Source organism: Pyxicephalus adspersus, chromosome 3, assembly GCF_032062135.1.
Source record: "Pyxicephalus adspersus chromosome 3, UCB_Pads_2.0, whole genome shotgun sequence".
Taxonomy (NCBI): Eukaryota; Metazoa; Chordata; class Amphibia; order Anura; family Pyxicephalidae; genus Pyxicephalus; species Pyxicephalus adspersus.
The window spans coordinates 6,222,832-6,240,292 of NC_092860.1; the positions used below are offsets into that span (position 1 = coordinate 6,222,832).

Genomic DNA, 17,461 nt, shown 5'->3' on the forward strand with positions numbered 1-17,461 from the left:
AACCTAGGATTAGGGATTGTGGCTTTACGGAGGGCCAGAGAAAGTTTGTTAATTTGTTAGGTCATAGTGGGGATCAATGGTGTTTCAAAAACCCTGATTAAAACCAAAATGATAATGAATTGGTTGCATCGGCCAATATCAATTATGGTGAACTGATCTGTCCCCACTTTACAGTAATTAGAATATGGTATTAAAAGTTATGATCGTTATCTTGGAAAATCTGATAGTCCTTTTATAAAAAGTGCCAATCAGAACATAGAAGTGCCAGTTTCTTATCCGATCACCTTTAAAAAAGCATTTCTTTAGAAGGTTTGCATAGAAGATGGCTTTGCTAACTTAACTTCTATGGATCCCCCATTTCCATCATGGTCATCCTCAGCTTTATCACGGCTAGATCCAAGAATCGGTAATCAGTCTTGTGTTGAAGAAGACCATGACATGCTAAGTCCCTGGAATCTCTGCAGATGTGGAGTAAAATATAGAGACAAATAATTGGTGCACTATATACTTCTGTTGCTTATTATAGCATCAACCTTCAGCAGTTCCTCGCCATTTTTTTTTTCGGCGTCTGGTTTCACTTTGAAGAACTAAATGTCATTGTGTTTGTTTCTCTAAGATTATTCTGGTGCAAATTGCTGCCTCATTGCATGACTTTTAAGTTTGTGCAAGCGTCTGCAGCCTTGTGCTATTTACGTCTGAGTCCTTAATGTTTGAATAGAAATTCTTTTGCTGTCATATTTAACTTCTGCAGCCCTTTATTGAGGTTTGGAATTCCTGATGAATCGGAATTCATTTGACGTTAAAGCTCCAAATGTTATTGCCATGTCTAGGATGTTGAACCTTGCAGCCGCTGGTTCATGCTGTGCTATATCTGTGCACAATGTTAGATTTGATGATTGTAGAGTGGCGCATTGAAGCCAATCAGAATCTGGCCAACCTGGTATACGTATGCATGCAGGGCTGGTTTTAGGGTAGGGCAACTGCCCAGATCTGATGAAGCAGTGTTTGGGAAACTTCCACAATTAAAGTGGCTTTTTAGTAACTTTCTATGAATACATAATTTTCCATGAATACAATACATTTATCATTTAAAAAGTCCAGTCCAGTGACATTTCTCAGATTGAGATGATGTCTGCTGCAGGCAGAAGGAAGCATTTCCTCATTCTTCCCTCCGGAATCATCAGATTCCAACATTATAGCAATGCTACAGACTGCTCAGACTTTACATAACCATGACCCCTCTGGTAGGTTCAGGATTTAGATGGTGACCCTGCATAATGTTCAACAAAACCAGTCCCATCCTTCTGAAATAAAAAACAGACTAAGGCATTGCCAGGGAGAGTAATTTCTGTGAAATATAATAGAATTGTTACAGTAAAACACTATTTAGTATGCAGACTCCTAACATGAAAAAATATTCCCGATATTAGGTCCTCCTATTCGGGGAGTTTAGAGAATGTAGTGAGGGATTGGATTATTTTTTTTTTTGCGATCTGTAACCCCCCCTCCAAAAAAAAAAAAGATTGAGGTGGCACTCCCCTAATATGTGTGTGCACTGCTCAGTCCTGCAAGCCTACTTGGTACCTTGCCCCCCAAAGTTATTCTGCCCTATGAGGACAACTGGCATTGGGTCAAGAAGGAAACCATAGACAGCACAGGGGGTGAGATTTATTGGGAATTAAAAATTTTAAGCCTCCCTCACCTAAATGCAAATAATGAGAATGACCTAAAAAATACAATTTTGAAGGGTGCATGAACCTAAAGGATAAATTCATGTCATTGACCCTATGAGGAAACAACAGTGGTGGTTCTTCTTGGTTTAGTAATCCCACAAAACTGATCACTCGAATTCATCAAAAAGCCATTGAGCAGGTGAATGCCTAACTCTTACACCTATATATATATTAGGCTTTTCAAAAAGTTCATCCAACCTAAGATCCTGCAACCAACATATTATAATCCAATCGATAGTAATTATTATAGTATTTTAATTCAAAAATAAAAACAATATTAAAAGAAATTCGATTTTTTTTTTATCCCGGGGTTATTTAGGTTCAAGTATAAAAAGATGATTGGAGTACAACTTTGAAGAATAGCAAGGCTAAATGTAAAGTTCCTTTAACATAACATAAAGTTCCTTTAACATAACTCTTCCTTTAACATAAGAATTCTTTTTAAATCTAACACATAAAGAATTAAAAAAAAAAAGATAATACAGCTGCATTCCCAAAATTCATACAGAAAAAAACCCTCTAATCTCCATCTCTCCACGTCTTCGTGTGACAACTTAGATAGCTGTCTGTACAGAAGAATAATTTGATGCTATATTCGGTGCCGTTCCCCGGCAGAGCTGTACAGCTGCACATTCTGAGTGATGTCAACAATTAGAAAAATGTTTCCTTTTCATTTTCCATCTACTTGGTTGGACATGAAATGTGGAGCTTTCAGAGGTGTTATTTTTTTTTAGGAAAGTTGCTTCGTTTTAACCTTATTTTCTATAGCATTTTTTTACTTTTCCAAAAGTTCATTTCTGGTGCTCTGAAATCATTTTTTCATGTGAATGAAATGAATCTGGGAATATCACTGATTCACTTGATGTTCTGGTCTGCATATTTGTCCTAGGTCAGAGACTTGCATGCCAGACCATTAGAGAGGTCAACTATGGCAGCTCCTCTTGTTTCCAGTTTCCTTCAAAGGCCAATTGAAGAGGTCACAGTTTGGCAAAGATTATTATTATTACATTGTATTTATATGCCGCCGACATATTACGCAGCGCTGTACAAAGTCCATAGTCACTAGCTGTCCCACAAAGGGGCTCACAATTTAACGTCTCTACCATAGTCATATGTCATTAATACAATCTAAGGTCAATTTTGGGGGGAACCAATTAACCTAACTGCATGTTTTTGGAATATAGGAGGAAACCTGCAAACTCCATGCAAATAGAGTCCTAGTCGAGATTCAAACCTAAGATCTAGATCTACCAGGCCTTATTTAAAAAAGAAACTTGCCTCTTTTAACTCTTTCACAGTTTTAGTGGCGTTTGGTAATTTGTAGGTTAATTTGTAGATCTTTTCAGAAGTGCGGCTTCTTTGTGCAAACCTTTGTGAACATGGAGTTCAGAACCATGGCATGGCAGGAGCCAAAAGTTGACCTGGAGCGGCACCATTTTTCAACACTACCCAGCTGAACTTTCAGTTGAAATGTCGTAATACTTTCCAGAACAAAAGGTGTGCAAAGCCTTAGGGCCTGATTTATTAAAGGTTGGACAGGATACACTTTTATCAGTGAACTTGGATGATCCAGCAACCTGTAAATTGATTGATTAAAGCCATTTGCTACAACGACACAAAAATAAATTTCAAAGATAAAAAAAGAGCAGGCTGATCCTCTATTGCAAAAGGAATAGGCAATATCCCTCCCTGTCTGTTCATGTTTTTTTTTTTTTTAACACTCACCTTTTTATGCTCCCTCATCAGTATCTGCACCCTCCTTCTTCTGGGCTTGGGATCTTTGGTCATCTTGAATGATGTAACTCTTGTGAATGTGATGGTGACTGGGTCTCTTTAGGAACCCTCCAATAAACTCCATAGACTCCATAGACAATATAATAAAGTGTTTCCCAACTAAAATTCTTTCAGAAGGGGTTCATTGAGAAATGAACAATCTGTGTCTTTCAAGTCAGTTATCCGTAAGGGTGACATTCTTCCCAATGGCCAACAATGTGAGAATCATTCTTCCTAATGGGCACCATGATAATGTACTGTAAGCTGTGGATATGGCCATTATAGAAGGGGTTCCCTGAAGACCTGAATGTTATTTCAAGGGTTCCCCCATGTTAAACAGATAGGGGAAAGCTGTAATAAACACTTACAACATACCTTCTTTTTACCTGTGGCCTATTGGGAAATATTCTTCTACATCCCTAGAAGTGACAGCAAATGTTTCCAAATGGGGGGAAATGTGTTCTTAGAATATATGTCCCCACTGGAAATGGCACTGACAGCAATAAAAAAATGCCTTACTACTTACGAGAAGTGGCTTATATTTAACTTATGATGACTAAGATGAACATATGGTTTGTAGAACAGTAGAACATAAAGTCCAAAAGTTGCCTAAAAGGCTTGCGTTCCTCTTTAAAAGGCTGACACAAAAACCCTGAAGCATCCTCCCCTCTCGGAAATCAGTAGCGGCCAACCAGTAGCTTGTGATTTAAGCTGATTTATTCCGCGATGTTTGCGGTTCTTTCTAAAACAAACTTTGCTTCAACCAGTCAACATGAAAACAATTAAAACCACAAACGTGTTTTCCATTTCAAATCCCTTTAATGTTTCCGTATTTGTTTTCCGCATGTTGGTTGTAAACGCTTCGCTTTCCTATGACAGGCAGGCAGGAAAAAAATATGTGAATTAACTTTTTTAGTGTTTTCTTATACCGCCACTCTATACATTTTCAGTGCAATGGTACAGAAATGTCTCCATTGTATCCAATCAAATGGAATGCCTCGGGGGGGAGGTTTAAATCTCTGTAAACTATGCTTTTTACGTTAGTTATAATTTTGTTTTTTAAAAGTTTTGATCTGATATATTTTTTTATTTTTTATTATATTCATACAATTATTTGAAATAAAATACTGTTTATTACACATTGGAGACGTATGGATTATCTAAAGAAAGCCCATAGGAAAAGCCTGTTGTTTTAGGTGACACTCATTTACTTTTGAGTTTGAAATCTAGCTTCAGCTTTTGAGGTCTGTAAACCTCAGTGTTTTACCAATAAAAAAGAAGAAAGAAGTTCATCTAAACATGTAAAATAAAAAGCTCCATATGCTGAATTGAAAACAAGAAAAAGTAATATGACGTATTTTATTTAATTTACATGATGTAAAGTTATGGGGGTCAGCACTATGCAGGACACTGTAGAACGTCAGGTTTAGTTCTTTTGGCTAGAACTCAAACAGCAGAAAAAGAAAACAAAACTGCTTACTTAGCAATAAATCCCAGATTGAGCCATGCCTTGCTCTTGACTGCTCCTGTCCAATGGAAATTAGTGCTAAGTACAGGCTATCCCGAAAACCTTGCTTGTACCACGGTGGGATAGGAAGGTCAACCAGATCTTTCCCTCCTATCCCAGAGTCTGGGACCTGTGGGAAAGCTAATTAAATTGTGACCATTGGTCACCAAACACACTCTTTGGACTCCTTCTGGAGTAAGTCCCCCAAGCAAGGGAGATACTGTATACCTACCATTCAAGAACCACTCTACAGTAAATAATAATATACAGACAAATGTACACATAATAGCCAGATTTTGGATAGAGAGGAAAGCATTAGATTTTGTTGTGATGATAGAGGTAGCTATAGCTATATAATTTCTAAATTCCTAATACCTATTATATTGAACCAGGACATTCACTTGTTATTCATGAGCTTACATAGGATACTGATGGTTGACCTTCATATAAGGGGGAGTCACTGGAAATCTTTCCACACACCACACTAGGCTCTATCATCAAGGTTACGAACTTTGTCAACACACGATAATCCATAGTTTTTGTAACCATTAATTACTAATGACAATATATCTCTCTCTTTTTGCAGATATTAGAAGAACAGAGAATAATTTTGGTGGAACATTGACCTTTGACGTCAAGATGACCCAAACTGCTGATTCCTGGAGGCTGGTAAATGTTAAAGAGAACACCTGGTACCAACAAAGTGTAATATGCAAAAAGTCCTTCCAGACTCGCTTCATGCAAAAGGATGGCACCTGCAATGTCTACTTCAAAAGCATCTTCAAGGAGTGGGAAAGCTACATGGTTGACATCTTTACCACATTGGTCGATATTAAGTGGCGTCACATGCTTGTAATCTTCACCTTATCCTACATTCTTTCATGGCTTTTGTTTGGCCTCATCTTTTGGATCATAGCTCTTCAGCATGGAGATATAAACAACACGGACATAACTCCTTGTGTTGCCAATGTGCACACATTTGCGGGGGCCTTTTTATTCTCCTTGGAGTCACAAACCACCATTGGTTATGGATACCGTTGTGTAACAGAGGAATGTCCTGTGGCAATTATAATAGTAACAATCCAGTCAGTATTAAGCTGCATCATTGACACTTTCATTATTGGGGCAGCAATGGCCAAGATGGCCACTGCTCGTAAACGAGCACAGACTATTCGTTTTAGTTACTTTGCCCTTGTTGGGGTGCGAGATGGCAAACTGTGTCTCATGTGGCGAATTGCTGACTTTCGTCCAAACCATGTCGTTGAAGGAAATGTAAGAGCACAGCTTCTGCGTTATTATGAAGACAATGAAAAGGGTATCACTATGGAATACAGAGACCTACAACTGGTGAATGACCAAATAATATTGGTTACACCAGTCACTGTAGTTCATGTTATTGACCAAGACAGTCCTTTGTATACACTGGATCGCAAAGCATTGGCTGCAGATAGGTTTGAGATCTTAGTTACGTTCATATACACAGGTGACTCCACTGGAACATCTCATCAATCTCGAACATCCTACCTGCCACGGGAAATCCTTTGGGGTTATAGATTTAACAATATCTTGCATGCCAAAAAGAAATATTACAAAGTAGACTGTGAACAGTTTGAGGAAATGACAGAGTACTATGCTCCGTTCTGCAGTGCCAAACAGCTTGACATAAATGCCATGCCTGCTAGTCCAGCACCAAGCTCAATGTCCAATGGATTCTCTTTTGAGACGCCTCTAAAACCAGCTCAGAATCAATTAACAAATAGAGTAAAGTCCACAAGCTCAATGACTGGCATTTTACACATTTCTGAATCAACAGATACTACTCTTAATGATTTATCCAAAGCGGCATCCACAAGCCCAATTCTCAATGGGCTGTTCAGTGTGTCAAAGAATGTGACAACCATGGAATCTCTTGGTACTGCGGAGGACAATAAAGAAGATTTCACAGGATATAACATAAGAGAAGACAATGAAGATAAATCTTATCAGAGAGTCTTCATCACTTTGAGTAAAATGTCCCTGGAATCCTAAACAAAAAATCAAGTTTGTTTAGTATTATACCGGACAACTAAATCACACTTTATCCAGCGTCTTGGCTACTTGTAGAAAAACTATAGTATATAAGTCATGTACTTTTCAGTATGAAGAGAGTACAGTGTGGTATAATATGCTTTTAACCTCAGGCTTAGGGCATTTGAAAAAGTTCCATTGAGTCTTTTATCATTCCTATGTTATGTTTCTGATTTATTGGCACCACAAGGTAACACTTTGTAGTATATGTTTGCTTCTGCCTGGAGTTGAATAGCAGCTGTATATACTATGCACTTGTACAGTATCACCACATGAACAAAATGAATCATTTCAATAGTTTAAAAACTGATCTCCGAAATATTTAATACTTCCAAACCAGAGGCAGACAAGATACTTCCAAATCATTATTATTGGATCTGATTTTTTGGAAAATAATATTTAACTTTTAAGTAGATATTAGCAGGCTGAATCACCTCCTGGCTTGTCATAGCTGAGACATCACCGAACCTGAACTACCAGTTCTGCTGTTAAAGTGCAAAGCGTTCAGCTTTTCAATAATTGGACCTTTATTTCATTTAAAATCCAGAGAAAGAAGCAGGGACATAAGACCCTGGTGTTGAGGTGGCTAAGGCAGAAACTTTGGAAGGAATGTTTGGCTGCTGTGGCTGTCCTAAAACCCATATTTAGCCTTTTATTTTTTAAAATCTTCCTATATGTACCTTAAGTCCTTTAACTAGTCCAATGGTATCCTGGGGTCCTTCTTCTTGAATGACTGGTCCATACTCATTGAAAGTGCAGGAACACTCTTGAGCCCAGACTAGTTAATAAAACAGCCCCAGGAGGTATGGTAATAACATCCCGAGCCCATAGGAAATGGTTTGGATGGTGCTGGGCATTGTCCAACCCGGAAGAGGATCTCAGAACATTGAGTTTGTAGGGCACATCATTGGTGAGGAGTATCACATTTATACCTGTTGGGCATTGACTATACCAGTTTTAATAGATATGACCTTAAGTTTAGGAGATATAGAGGGGTGGGTGGCCTCTAAATATGTTTAGGTAAGGGAAATGCCAACATTGCTTGACCTTTTTTATGTTGCTAAATGTATTGCAGCTTGCAATCCATTAATTTGAGGCTCGATTCTGCTCCATGCATGCCACCTCCTGTGCATGCAACCCAAAACCTAGACATTTGATCTCTGCAAATGAAGATATTTGAAATACAGATTACCAAATACCCCTATTCAGCAAAAATCACATGATTAGGCGCCTGGGCCTTTGGGGCATGGATAAAGTGTGGAACATTTTCTCCTACATAAAGAGAAATCCCAAGTTTGGATCCATTGTTGACTTCACACTAATCATTACACAGAGGCTATCAGCTTGTAATAGCAATGTTGTTTCAGCAAGCAAACTGAAACTTTGGTTTTGGTTAAAGGATGGTAATTAGATTACTGCCAGCACTGCCCATATGGAGGCAGGGGGGAGAATCCTCTCTGTTTTTCTAGGTGACCCCTGTCCAAATCCAAAATTTGGTTGTCAGAACAGGAATAGAAGGAACACCTTCCAATAGGGGAACCTTGCCCATGTACACATATATCCACTTATGAAGTTGTTATATTCACTAACCTTACCCAACTGCCACTGATGTCAAAATGGTATCCAGAGGACAATGGAACAGACAGAAGTTTCCATATCAAACTGATATGATAAATGATATTCAGTCATTATGCTATGTAAAGTTAATGTTACTGTCACTGTATGGACATTTAATGTGATTATTCAGGTCAAAAAATATTAAATGCACATTTTTTTTTTATCTAAATTTTGCATGTGTGTTTTTATAATATTGGAAAGACTGAGTTGCTCTCTATTTTTTCCTTTAGACTTACAAAGTTGTACAAGCTTCTTTACTCTTTACAATGTACATGAGAAGCTGCAGCAAAGTTGATAGAGCCCTTCTCATTTCCTGGCTGGGGCAAAGAACATAAACCTTAATGAATAAAAGGGAAAGTCCATATATACCAACACAAAATACAGGTATTTCATGTACAGCATGGCATAATCTGTTGGCGCTATATAAATCCTGATTATTATTAATAATAATATTAATAATAATAATAGTGAGGGTACTTTGACCATCTTCTAAAAAGGAAAGGCCTCAAAATTCAAGATTCCACCTGGATACAACAAGATGCAAGGCATTCAAACCCACCTGGCCAAAATCAGGCAGGACTTGCGGAATCAAAGCCAGTTTAAAGCATACTATGTTGGGGGCTCTGCCAAACAGAGAACCCCCCACCCCCAAGGGTGAAGAACAAGCCAAAAGGCCATAGATCCTCCCCCCAACATCAGGCCTGTCCCCAAAAGAACATGCCACTTCCATCTTTGTAAAGGTACATATTAAGTATGTGCTCTAAATAAATACATTCCAAGTTTAGAGCTTAAGGAAGGTCTGAGATATGGACTGCTGCTCCACCTACATCCCAACTGTTTTGGTCTCTAGTGGCCAGATCCTAGCCAGTGTCCCTCCTGCATAATTCTTCAATTACCATTGCTGTTCTGTAAGTTGGAAATACGTGCAGACCGCTGCATTCCATGCTAAGTAGTGGTTGGGACCTCCAGCATGCTGCCAGCACTGGGGATTTTAACACTTCCTGTAGCACAATATCCCACCACCATATGACAGTGTTGAGTGCCAAGCGGTGCCTTGATCTTCATACCAGAAAGTACTGGCCCATTTTCACAGCACAATAAAATGAATTCTGTTGGCTTGACCACCATTAAACTGAACCTGTTGCTTTGCCCACTTTGTCCACTAGAGTGGTAGCTGCCCTTCCACTTTAATGGACCATTGGGGGGAGAAGAAGTGATGCCTTGGATCTTACACAGAGCTAGGTACAGTCTTCCTGCAGTCATGTCACAGTGTTGGGTTTCGTTTGACTAATTACCAAACACCAATGCTGTCTCATAGAAGGAACTCCGCTGGCTTGGACCCCATTAAACTGAACTTGTTGCTTTGGCCTACAACTGCGAAACAAAGGCTTACTTTATAAATAAAAAAAAAAAAGAGAAAGATGAATTGTCTCATATCTCCTTAGGACGGGTCAGATGGCACGGCATCTATTCTATGAATGTGAACAGAAGTCACTCACCTGCATAGTGGTGGACAGATAACGCTGATGGATCTGTGTGATTGTAGAGTCCAGGTGTGAAGCACAAGGTCATTAGCCGAGGGGTAAAGTTTAGTCTAGAAAACAAAGACGGCTCCTGGAAGACGGGGTCAAACAAGGTAAGGCTTGCATTTACAAGACAAGCTGCTCATTCCCATCTGGGATATGTAAGGATATTTAGCCTCCCGTCCTTATTTACAAGAACATTCCAAATAAAAAGGTTACAATGTGGGCGCTAATCAGTTGAAGATTATCACTCGTTACATTTAAGAAGCAAGTACAAGCAAAATAAAAAGATAAAACTATTTTGAAGCAATTGTAACCTCCAGCTCTTCTATGTAAAATTCTCGGGTGGTGGGAACAGTGGTTCCCCGTTAATCCCCAGGATAGCACTCAACAGCCACAAGGGCTGTGCTGGTTCTAAAGGACTGGTCAGCATTTAAATTCTTACCAATGAGTAGCACTCAATAGCTCACTATAGCCCCTTGTTACCTTCCTACTACATGTAGAATATTGAACGCAGCTGGGCACAGTTTCTGGGCCTGAAGAAGTAGTAACTCCACCATAGTATCTTACCATCCTTCTGAACTTACCCTTCAAGCTCTGCCCTCATTCTCAATGATCCCCCATCTTCCCCCAAAGCTTCCCAACTCTGCTCTTGTATAGTCTTCAGGCTGGTCATAAAATATTGAAATCTGCTGGGATCTCTTTGGATCTACTCTGATAGTGGTTGGTACTCAATGATGTACTGAGTGGTGCTGATTATATAGAGCCAACATGCATACACCACCCACGTTTTTTTAACCTACCTTTTGGAAGCCTTCAGGTAGGTCACACATTGGGTCCTCTTTGGCTTTTCATTAGCCGTGCGTGGTAGTTGATGATGTATATTGCATCAGTGGTGCTGACTTAATATTAAACAGTATTTTTATAGCGTTAACATATTACGCAGCGCTGTACATTAAATAGGGGTTGCAAATGCCAGATAGATACAGACAGTGACACAGGAGGAGGAGAGGACCCTCCCCAGAAGAGCTTACAATCTGACACTTATTGCTTAAACATTGATTGGAAATGCCCATTCTCTGATCGACATCTGGCCTGTCCCCAACCAAGATTTTCCAATGGAATGGTATAGAAAGTCTTTCCTAGGACAAAGGGCTGAAATATTTACCTTCTTCAGGTTCCTTCCATTGCTAATTGTATGATCAAAGCATGGTAACACAATCTCTGGTACAGAGTCAAAACAAAATTTATAGTAGGCGCTCATCCCTGATCGTATATATTATGTGACCCAAGCAGAATTTTCCACACATAGGGTATATTTTTCAGCCCTGCAGTTACCTATTCACCCCAGGAGAACTGGTAACATGGCTTTAAATTATCATATGTATGATTTTATATACAAATTTTACCCAGACATTGACACATGACCATTGTCAAGGCTTGGCTAATTCCATTCTGGCCAATAAATGACTCTTTTCTAAATTTTGATCACATGAAAAAGGACCGAAGAACTTGCACCTCTAATCTGTAGATGTTTTTTTAACCATCTCTCAGAAGGAAATGTTATTTTTTGCTGAAATGATACATCTGCTTCAAAATCCCCATAAGGAAGAAATAGCATCCATTTTTTTTTTTTTTTGGAAAGGGAAAAAATGAGTTAGCGTGACTTGGGTTTTGGACGGCGGTGTTGCTCTGGCAGAGGAAACCCAACATCCATCCAATCAAAGAATCAGAAGCAGAACTTACAATAGGCCTACAGAGAAAACAGCCCGTGAACTTGTACCAATAATGTGTTTGTTAATGTGGGAGGTAAGATTAGAAAGCGTGAATAAGCACAGGACACCTGCCGCGGATTTCACTGCGTCTGCAGCACGCTCCCATTGGAGGAAGTACAAAGTACAGACAGCTGTTTACACCACACCCGGCAATGAGGACAGACGGAGAATGACATTGGAAAGGTCACAAGTGCCAAAGGACAAAAGTTCTCGGAGAACTTGATGACTTTGTCCTGCGCTGTTATCATCCAATGTTGTTATTGTAATTCTGTTTTCATTTCTATATCAGAGGACAGGAAATTAACATTTCCCTTACCGTGGTGCAATAAATATTCAGAATTATATTAATGGAAGGATGTAAACTGTAACTGAACAGCTTTGCAGGGACTATATATTAAAAAAAATAAAAAAATGTCAAACAGATAAAAGATTGTCACTGCACTCGCCTTTTTTTTTTGCCACTTTCATAACAAAATTTCAAGAGAATTCTTTTGATGAGAGAGAAAAAGAGAAAAGAAAAAGAATGAATATGAGAGAAAGAGGATGGATTTGATGGGAGAGAGAAAGGGAAAGGAAGGGGAGAGAGAAGGAGAAAAGGAGAGAGACACTGATATAAAATATTGTGACGAGAGAGAGAGGAACTCTTTTACCTGTAAATATTATAATAATATAATTTATTATTATATTAACATAATATATTATTATAATATATTATTATATTATTAACATTTTGAAACATATAATATTAACAAGCAGCATCCAAAATAATATTAAACTGTTGCCTGCTACTTTGTCCTATCATTATAAAGGGAATGCCTGTGCACTTCTCCAAAGAAAGCCTGCTGCCACTGCTAAACTTGTTTAGGTCTATGGGCCTATTCGCTCCCAAAAGCACACGTTATCGTTCATGCAACACTGGTGTGTGTTATGAACATGCATCACCATGCACCGTAACATGCCAATAAAATGCATAGTATGGCTTTTTTTCAACTTGCATGCAATTTATATGGTATAGTTTGTTGGGGCACGTTGTGCAAAGAGTGATTTGTCTTGTTTTTGCATTCGGTTTGCAGTGGGCAATGCTGATGGTGTGAGCAAACTTATAATCATAGTATATAAAGCAGGTAAAGCAGATAGTATATCATTTTAGGCCAGGCTGAAAAACTCTTATAAAGGAGTCAATGATGTGGTTTGGGTTGCTCCCTCTTGTGGACTAAGGTGTAAAACACAGCAAATTACTGACTGCAGAGTCAAAGCCACAGAGTTGCAATTGTGATTTGGGGATATATTTAGTGGTGGACACATTGTGGTTCCACTGTGCCACAGGATTCAGCCCTGTTCCGACTGCCCTTAATCACCAGGTCTATGGTGCACAACATGTTTATGCAGAATGCATCAGTAGATAGGTGCTGCATTAGGTTGGTGAAGTATGGACAGTGCCTTTAGCCAAGGGAAGCACTATTGCAATAAGCCTACTTATTTCTGTACTACTCTGCACAATAGTTTTACATTGTGGGTTATTAAAGGTAAGGAGCAATGTGCAAAATCTGTGGGGGGGGGGTGAGGGATTACTTTATGTGTGATCCATTGTTTGCTACCCATTGCTATACCACTTGGTGTATTAATAGCCAGAAAGTCAATCAATGGACATTCCAACTTCCTTCCTAACTATTTATTTTTTTCATCTCTCTATGGCTACAGAGCCAAGTGCTGTGCTTAGGATTCAAATCATCCATTACCCACCATAGAGCTTTAGACATCTTAATGTATTCTTTAGAATGTAAAATTACCAAAAATCCAATTGTGGGAGAGAAATCCACTAATGCAAACTGAAATAGAAAATATTGCAAATTAAAAAAAAAATCCTGCCTGTGTTGCATTGAGAAGATATTTGTTTTGTCTTGTATTTGAGACAAAATCAGCAGTAAAAAGAAATTCCCCCTAGACAGCTGTCACTGGAACAGAATCTATACAGAAGTCCATAAGACTTTATTATGGTTTATTTGCCTTGCTAGTTTTGGAAAGGCTGCTCGTGTAAAACAAAGCTATTCTTGGTGGGCATTCAGAATATGAACCAAACCAAAGGAAGGAAAAGTCTAAAATAGGGCACATAGGACATTCATCTAATTTTGAGGGTCAGCACACCATCTTAATGAGGACTGGCATGGACCGAGTGGACCAAATTAAATACAGCCAAAGATCTGTAATATTCTCACTTGCTTGCTTGTGGGACATATATAAAAAGAGTGCCCCGTGCTGATGTATCATTTCTAAAACATTCTTTTTATGTTCCCTTAAGCAAACCAGTAAGAATTCTTGCCGATCAGTCTAGTTACTTTGTTCACTGATGAAGCCCTGATGAAGAGTGAATGTATTGGTCGCTGAAATGTGTTGTCTGTCCTATGTGACTTTATTAAGAACTATAAAGACTACCTTGGACCATAATTTGGGTTGGACCACTTTTTGTGTCTCTTCTTCCTTTGATAGGATTAAGGACCTGATCTGTGAGTTAAGGGCAATAGAAGAAAGTGGCCCTGTTTTGAAGAATAACTGCTGAAGGGGATAATTTGGGTGGCTATGTGTCATTTACCTGGAGGAGAGATGGCAGCAGGGTGTAGTATGGCAAGAAGACAGGCCAAAGGCGGCAACGAGACTTAAAGGATCAGCTGCTACCTTCTTGATGCCAGATACCACAGGATTCCTTCAGAGGTCTTGCCCATGCTTTAATTATATCTGTTTTGGAGGCACAAGGAGGACCTACATATTATTAGGCATGTGGTTTTAATGGTTTTACTGATAATTGTGCACCAATGAAAAACAAAATTCCAAGCGGAAATTCAATAGACAATACGTGAGAAATCCCATGCTTGCTTCAACAACAGTCCATGCTCATCTTGTCCAAACATGCTAAATATTTTGTTGATGAGTTCTTTCTTCGGCTTAGTACCCTTTGTTTGGACAGATAAGCGTACATACTTGACCTCAGCAAGGATTTCAACCCTCTCAATAAGTTAAGTGACGTTTTCTGTTGTAATTGATACCCTCAGAGCAAAGGTTCTTATTCCATAGTATGTGTCACCTGGGGGGATTTCTGTTTTCCAGAGGTATGATGCACCTGGGCTCCAATATAAGGTATGGGTCAGGGTCCTTGAACATCACCTCTGTACCCACTGCTTTAGACTAAACATCCCCAGCCATTATAACTACCTTGCATCTAAAGTGAGCCATTACACCATTACATCTTGCACATTAAATTCAGAATCTTTTCTCTGCACATGAGCCCAAAGCTTGTGCAACCCCTATATAAAAAATACATATTTCAACAAAACTAGGAAAAGCCACATTGATCAATGGCAGTCGTTGTTTTTTTAAAGCCACCCTTAAATAAATTATTCTTGGGTTGCATATGATAAAAAAGTAATAATTAAGGATTAGTGGGTGGCTGGTTGGGTTTATCCTCATTTCACCCCTCAAGCCACCCTAATGTTTCCCAAATACGATAAGTCACATCAATGACTAATAAAAAGGCTCAGAGAGGGGTAGATGCATTTAATAATTAGCGGAAAGTTGAAAATGCATATACCTTCAGTCACTTATACACTTATGGTGTAAAAGGCACAAATTGCTAATTGCTCAAGAAACCCCCAGCAACCTCTGGAGGAAGCCTGGTAGTGGAACACCAATCTAGTGTATGTACATCGCCTAATCCATGACAATGAGTGCGTTTGGTGATCCAATAGCCACAATGTTATCCTTACCAAAGGAGTTAAGGCCGCACTCCAGGCAAATTACTAGTTACACAGATGAAGAACATGGCTGTTTTACCTGCCAAAAAAAATTAATTTCTGCCTCACAGCAAGACCAGGTAAATTGAATCACTTACAGGTAATCATCACTTGGGGTAGCCATCTGAATATTTATTTGCTGGCATTAGCAAGGCTCAGGTTACTGCCATGGACTTAGGATTGTAAGCGGTGTTCAAGGAGCAACGCCTGCTGTGCGAATCTCAGAACCCCTGCAGAAAATCTATTTTGGTGAAGAATATTTGTAGACCAACTTCTAGTGGGTTTTAGTTTATTTCTTTTATATTATCTTATTTTTTCATGTTTTTATTGCTTTTTAAGTCAACCACACAATCATATGCATGAACAAAGAAAAGACAAGAAAAGAAGGTTTTTTTGTGGCAAATTAGATGATAGTTCTTATATAAAAATACATCACAACTTTCATCCGATAAGCCACAGTAAAATACTTTGGTTTACAAAAAACATTCATTTCAGTTTAGGCCCTGGAGGGGGCGCTATACAGTAGTCATCTAACATATAGTTCACATATAGAACTACATATTGGACTTACAGGACGAGATTTGTTTGTGTACATTCAGTGCTTGTGTAACATTTCGTTGATGTACCGCTACCCCTGAGGAAGCCTAATAGAGTGAAATGTGTCGGGTAAAAACGGTCTACACTAACAAATCCCTTCCTGCAAGTCCAATATATGATTGTATATGTGAACTGTAATCAATGTTTTTTGTAAACCACAAGTATTTTACTGTGGCTTACTGAGTGAAAATTGCAATGTATTGTTATATGAGAACTATCATCTAATACAAATACTTTTATTTGCCACAAAAAAAACTTCTTTTCTTTGTTCATAGATTATGATTCAGGGTTTAGCACACTTAGTCCTTTAAGACAACCAATATAAACGTTTATGTATACAATCATATTGTTTTCTACTTAGATTTCCTTGCACATGATTGGGTATTATTTGCAAAATAAATGTTCACCGTATTCACTAAGTTAAGTGAAATATCAGTTGCAGAGTGATAATCCAGTTTGGTAAATCAACAGCCTAAATTATTTCATTAAATCAGCCCCATTGGGTGTCCTGGTTATGAATGTCTCCTGAAGCATGTATTCAGTCTTCAACTACATCTTGAAAGTTTTTAATCTCTGATGGTTTTTGTAGCACTATATGTACTAAATATTATCTGTAGCCCTCTGATGATGTCAGGGGTTGTACATAAAGCCCCCTATATTAAGTATGTTGGTCACTAATGATGAACGTAATGTTCTGATTAAAGTGATCCCAACTCAGATCGGAGCTGTTCTGCCTTTGGATTGGAACTCCAATATCAAATTCAAGCTCCCATGGTTATCATTTTCCAATATTAAGTTCCATCACTGGCATGCTTGTCACCATGCAGCCTAAAGATGTGCATGGAATATTCCCTAAACACAATGACAGGAGCTCTGTCCAGGTTGGAAGAGCTCCTGTCATTGTTTAAATGTGTTTAACCAGGACAGAAAGAAGCCAGCCCATGCTTAATTTGCTGAATGCTGGAAGGTAATTATGTGGGATCCTATTTGGACATCACTGGACCTGCAAAAGCAAATATTATTAAAAAAAAGGAATACTAAATACTTTTCTTCTATGGTGTCTGTTCTGTTTATCCCTACCACT

At 38.7% G+C, this 17,461-nt stretch overlaps 1 protein-coding gene across 5 annotated transcripts in view; it reads left to right on the forward strand.

The window, feature by feature from the left end:
- The window catches only part of KCNJ16 (potassium inwardly rectifying channel subfamily J member 16), a 38,800-nt gene extending 29,934 nt beyond the window's left edge, over window positions 1–8,866 (forward strand). For all 5 annotated transcript variants that reach the window (XM_072403450.1, XM_072403448.1, XM_072403451.1 and 2 more), the window contains exon 2: window positions 5,600–8,866. In XM_072403450.1, coding sequence (XP_072259551.1) covers window positions 5,653–7,041 — 1,389 coding nt within the window. In that variant the 5' untranslated portion in view covers window positions 5,600–5,652 and the 3' untranslated portion in view covers window positions 7,042–8,866. The remainder of the gene's footprint in view (window positions 1–5,599) is intronic.
- The last annotated feature ends 8,595 nt before the right edge of the window (window positions 8,867–17,461 follow it).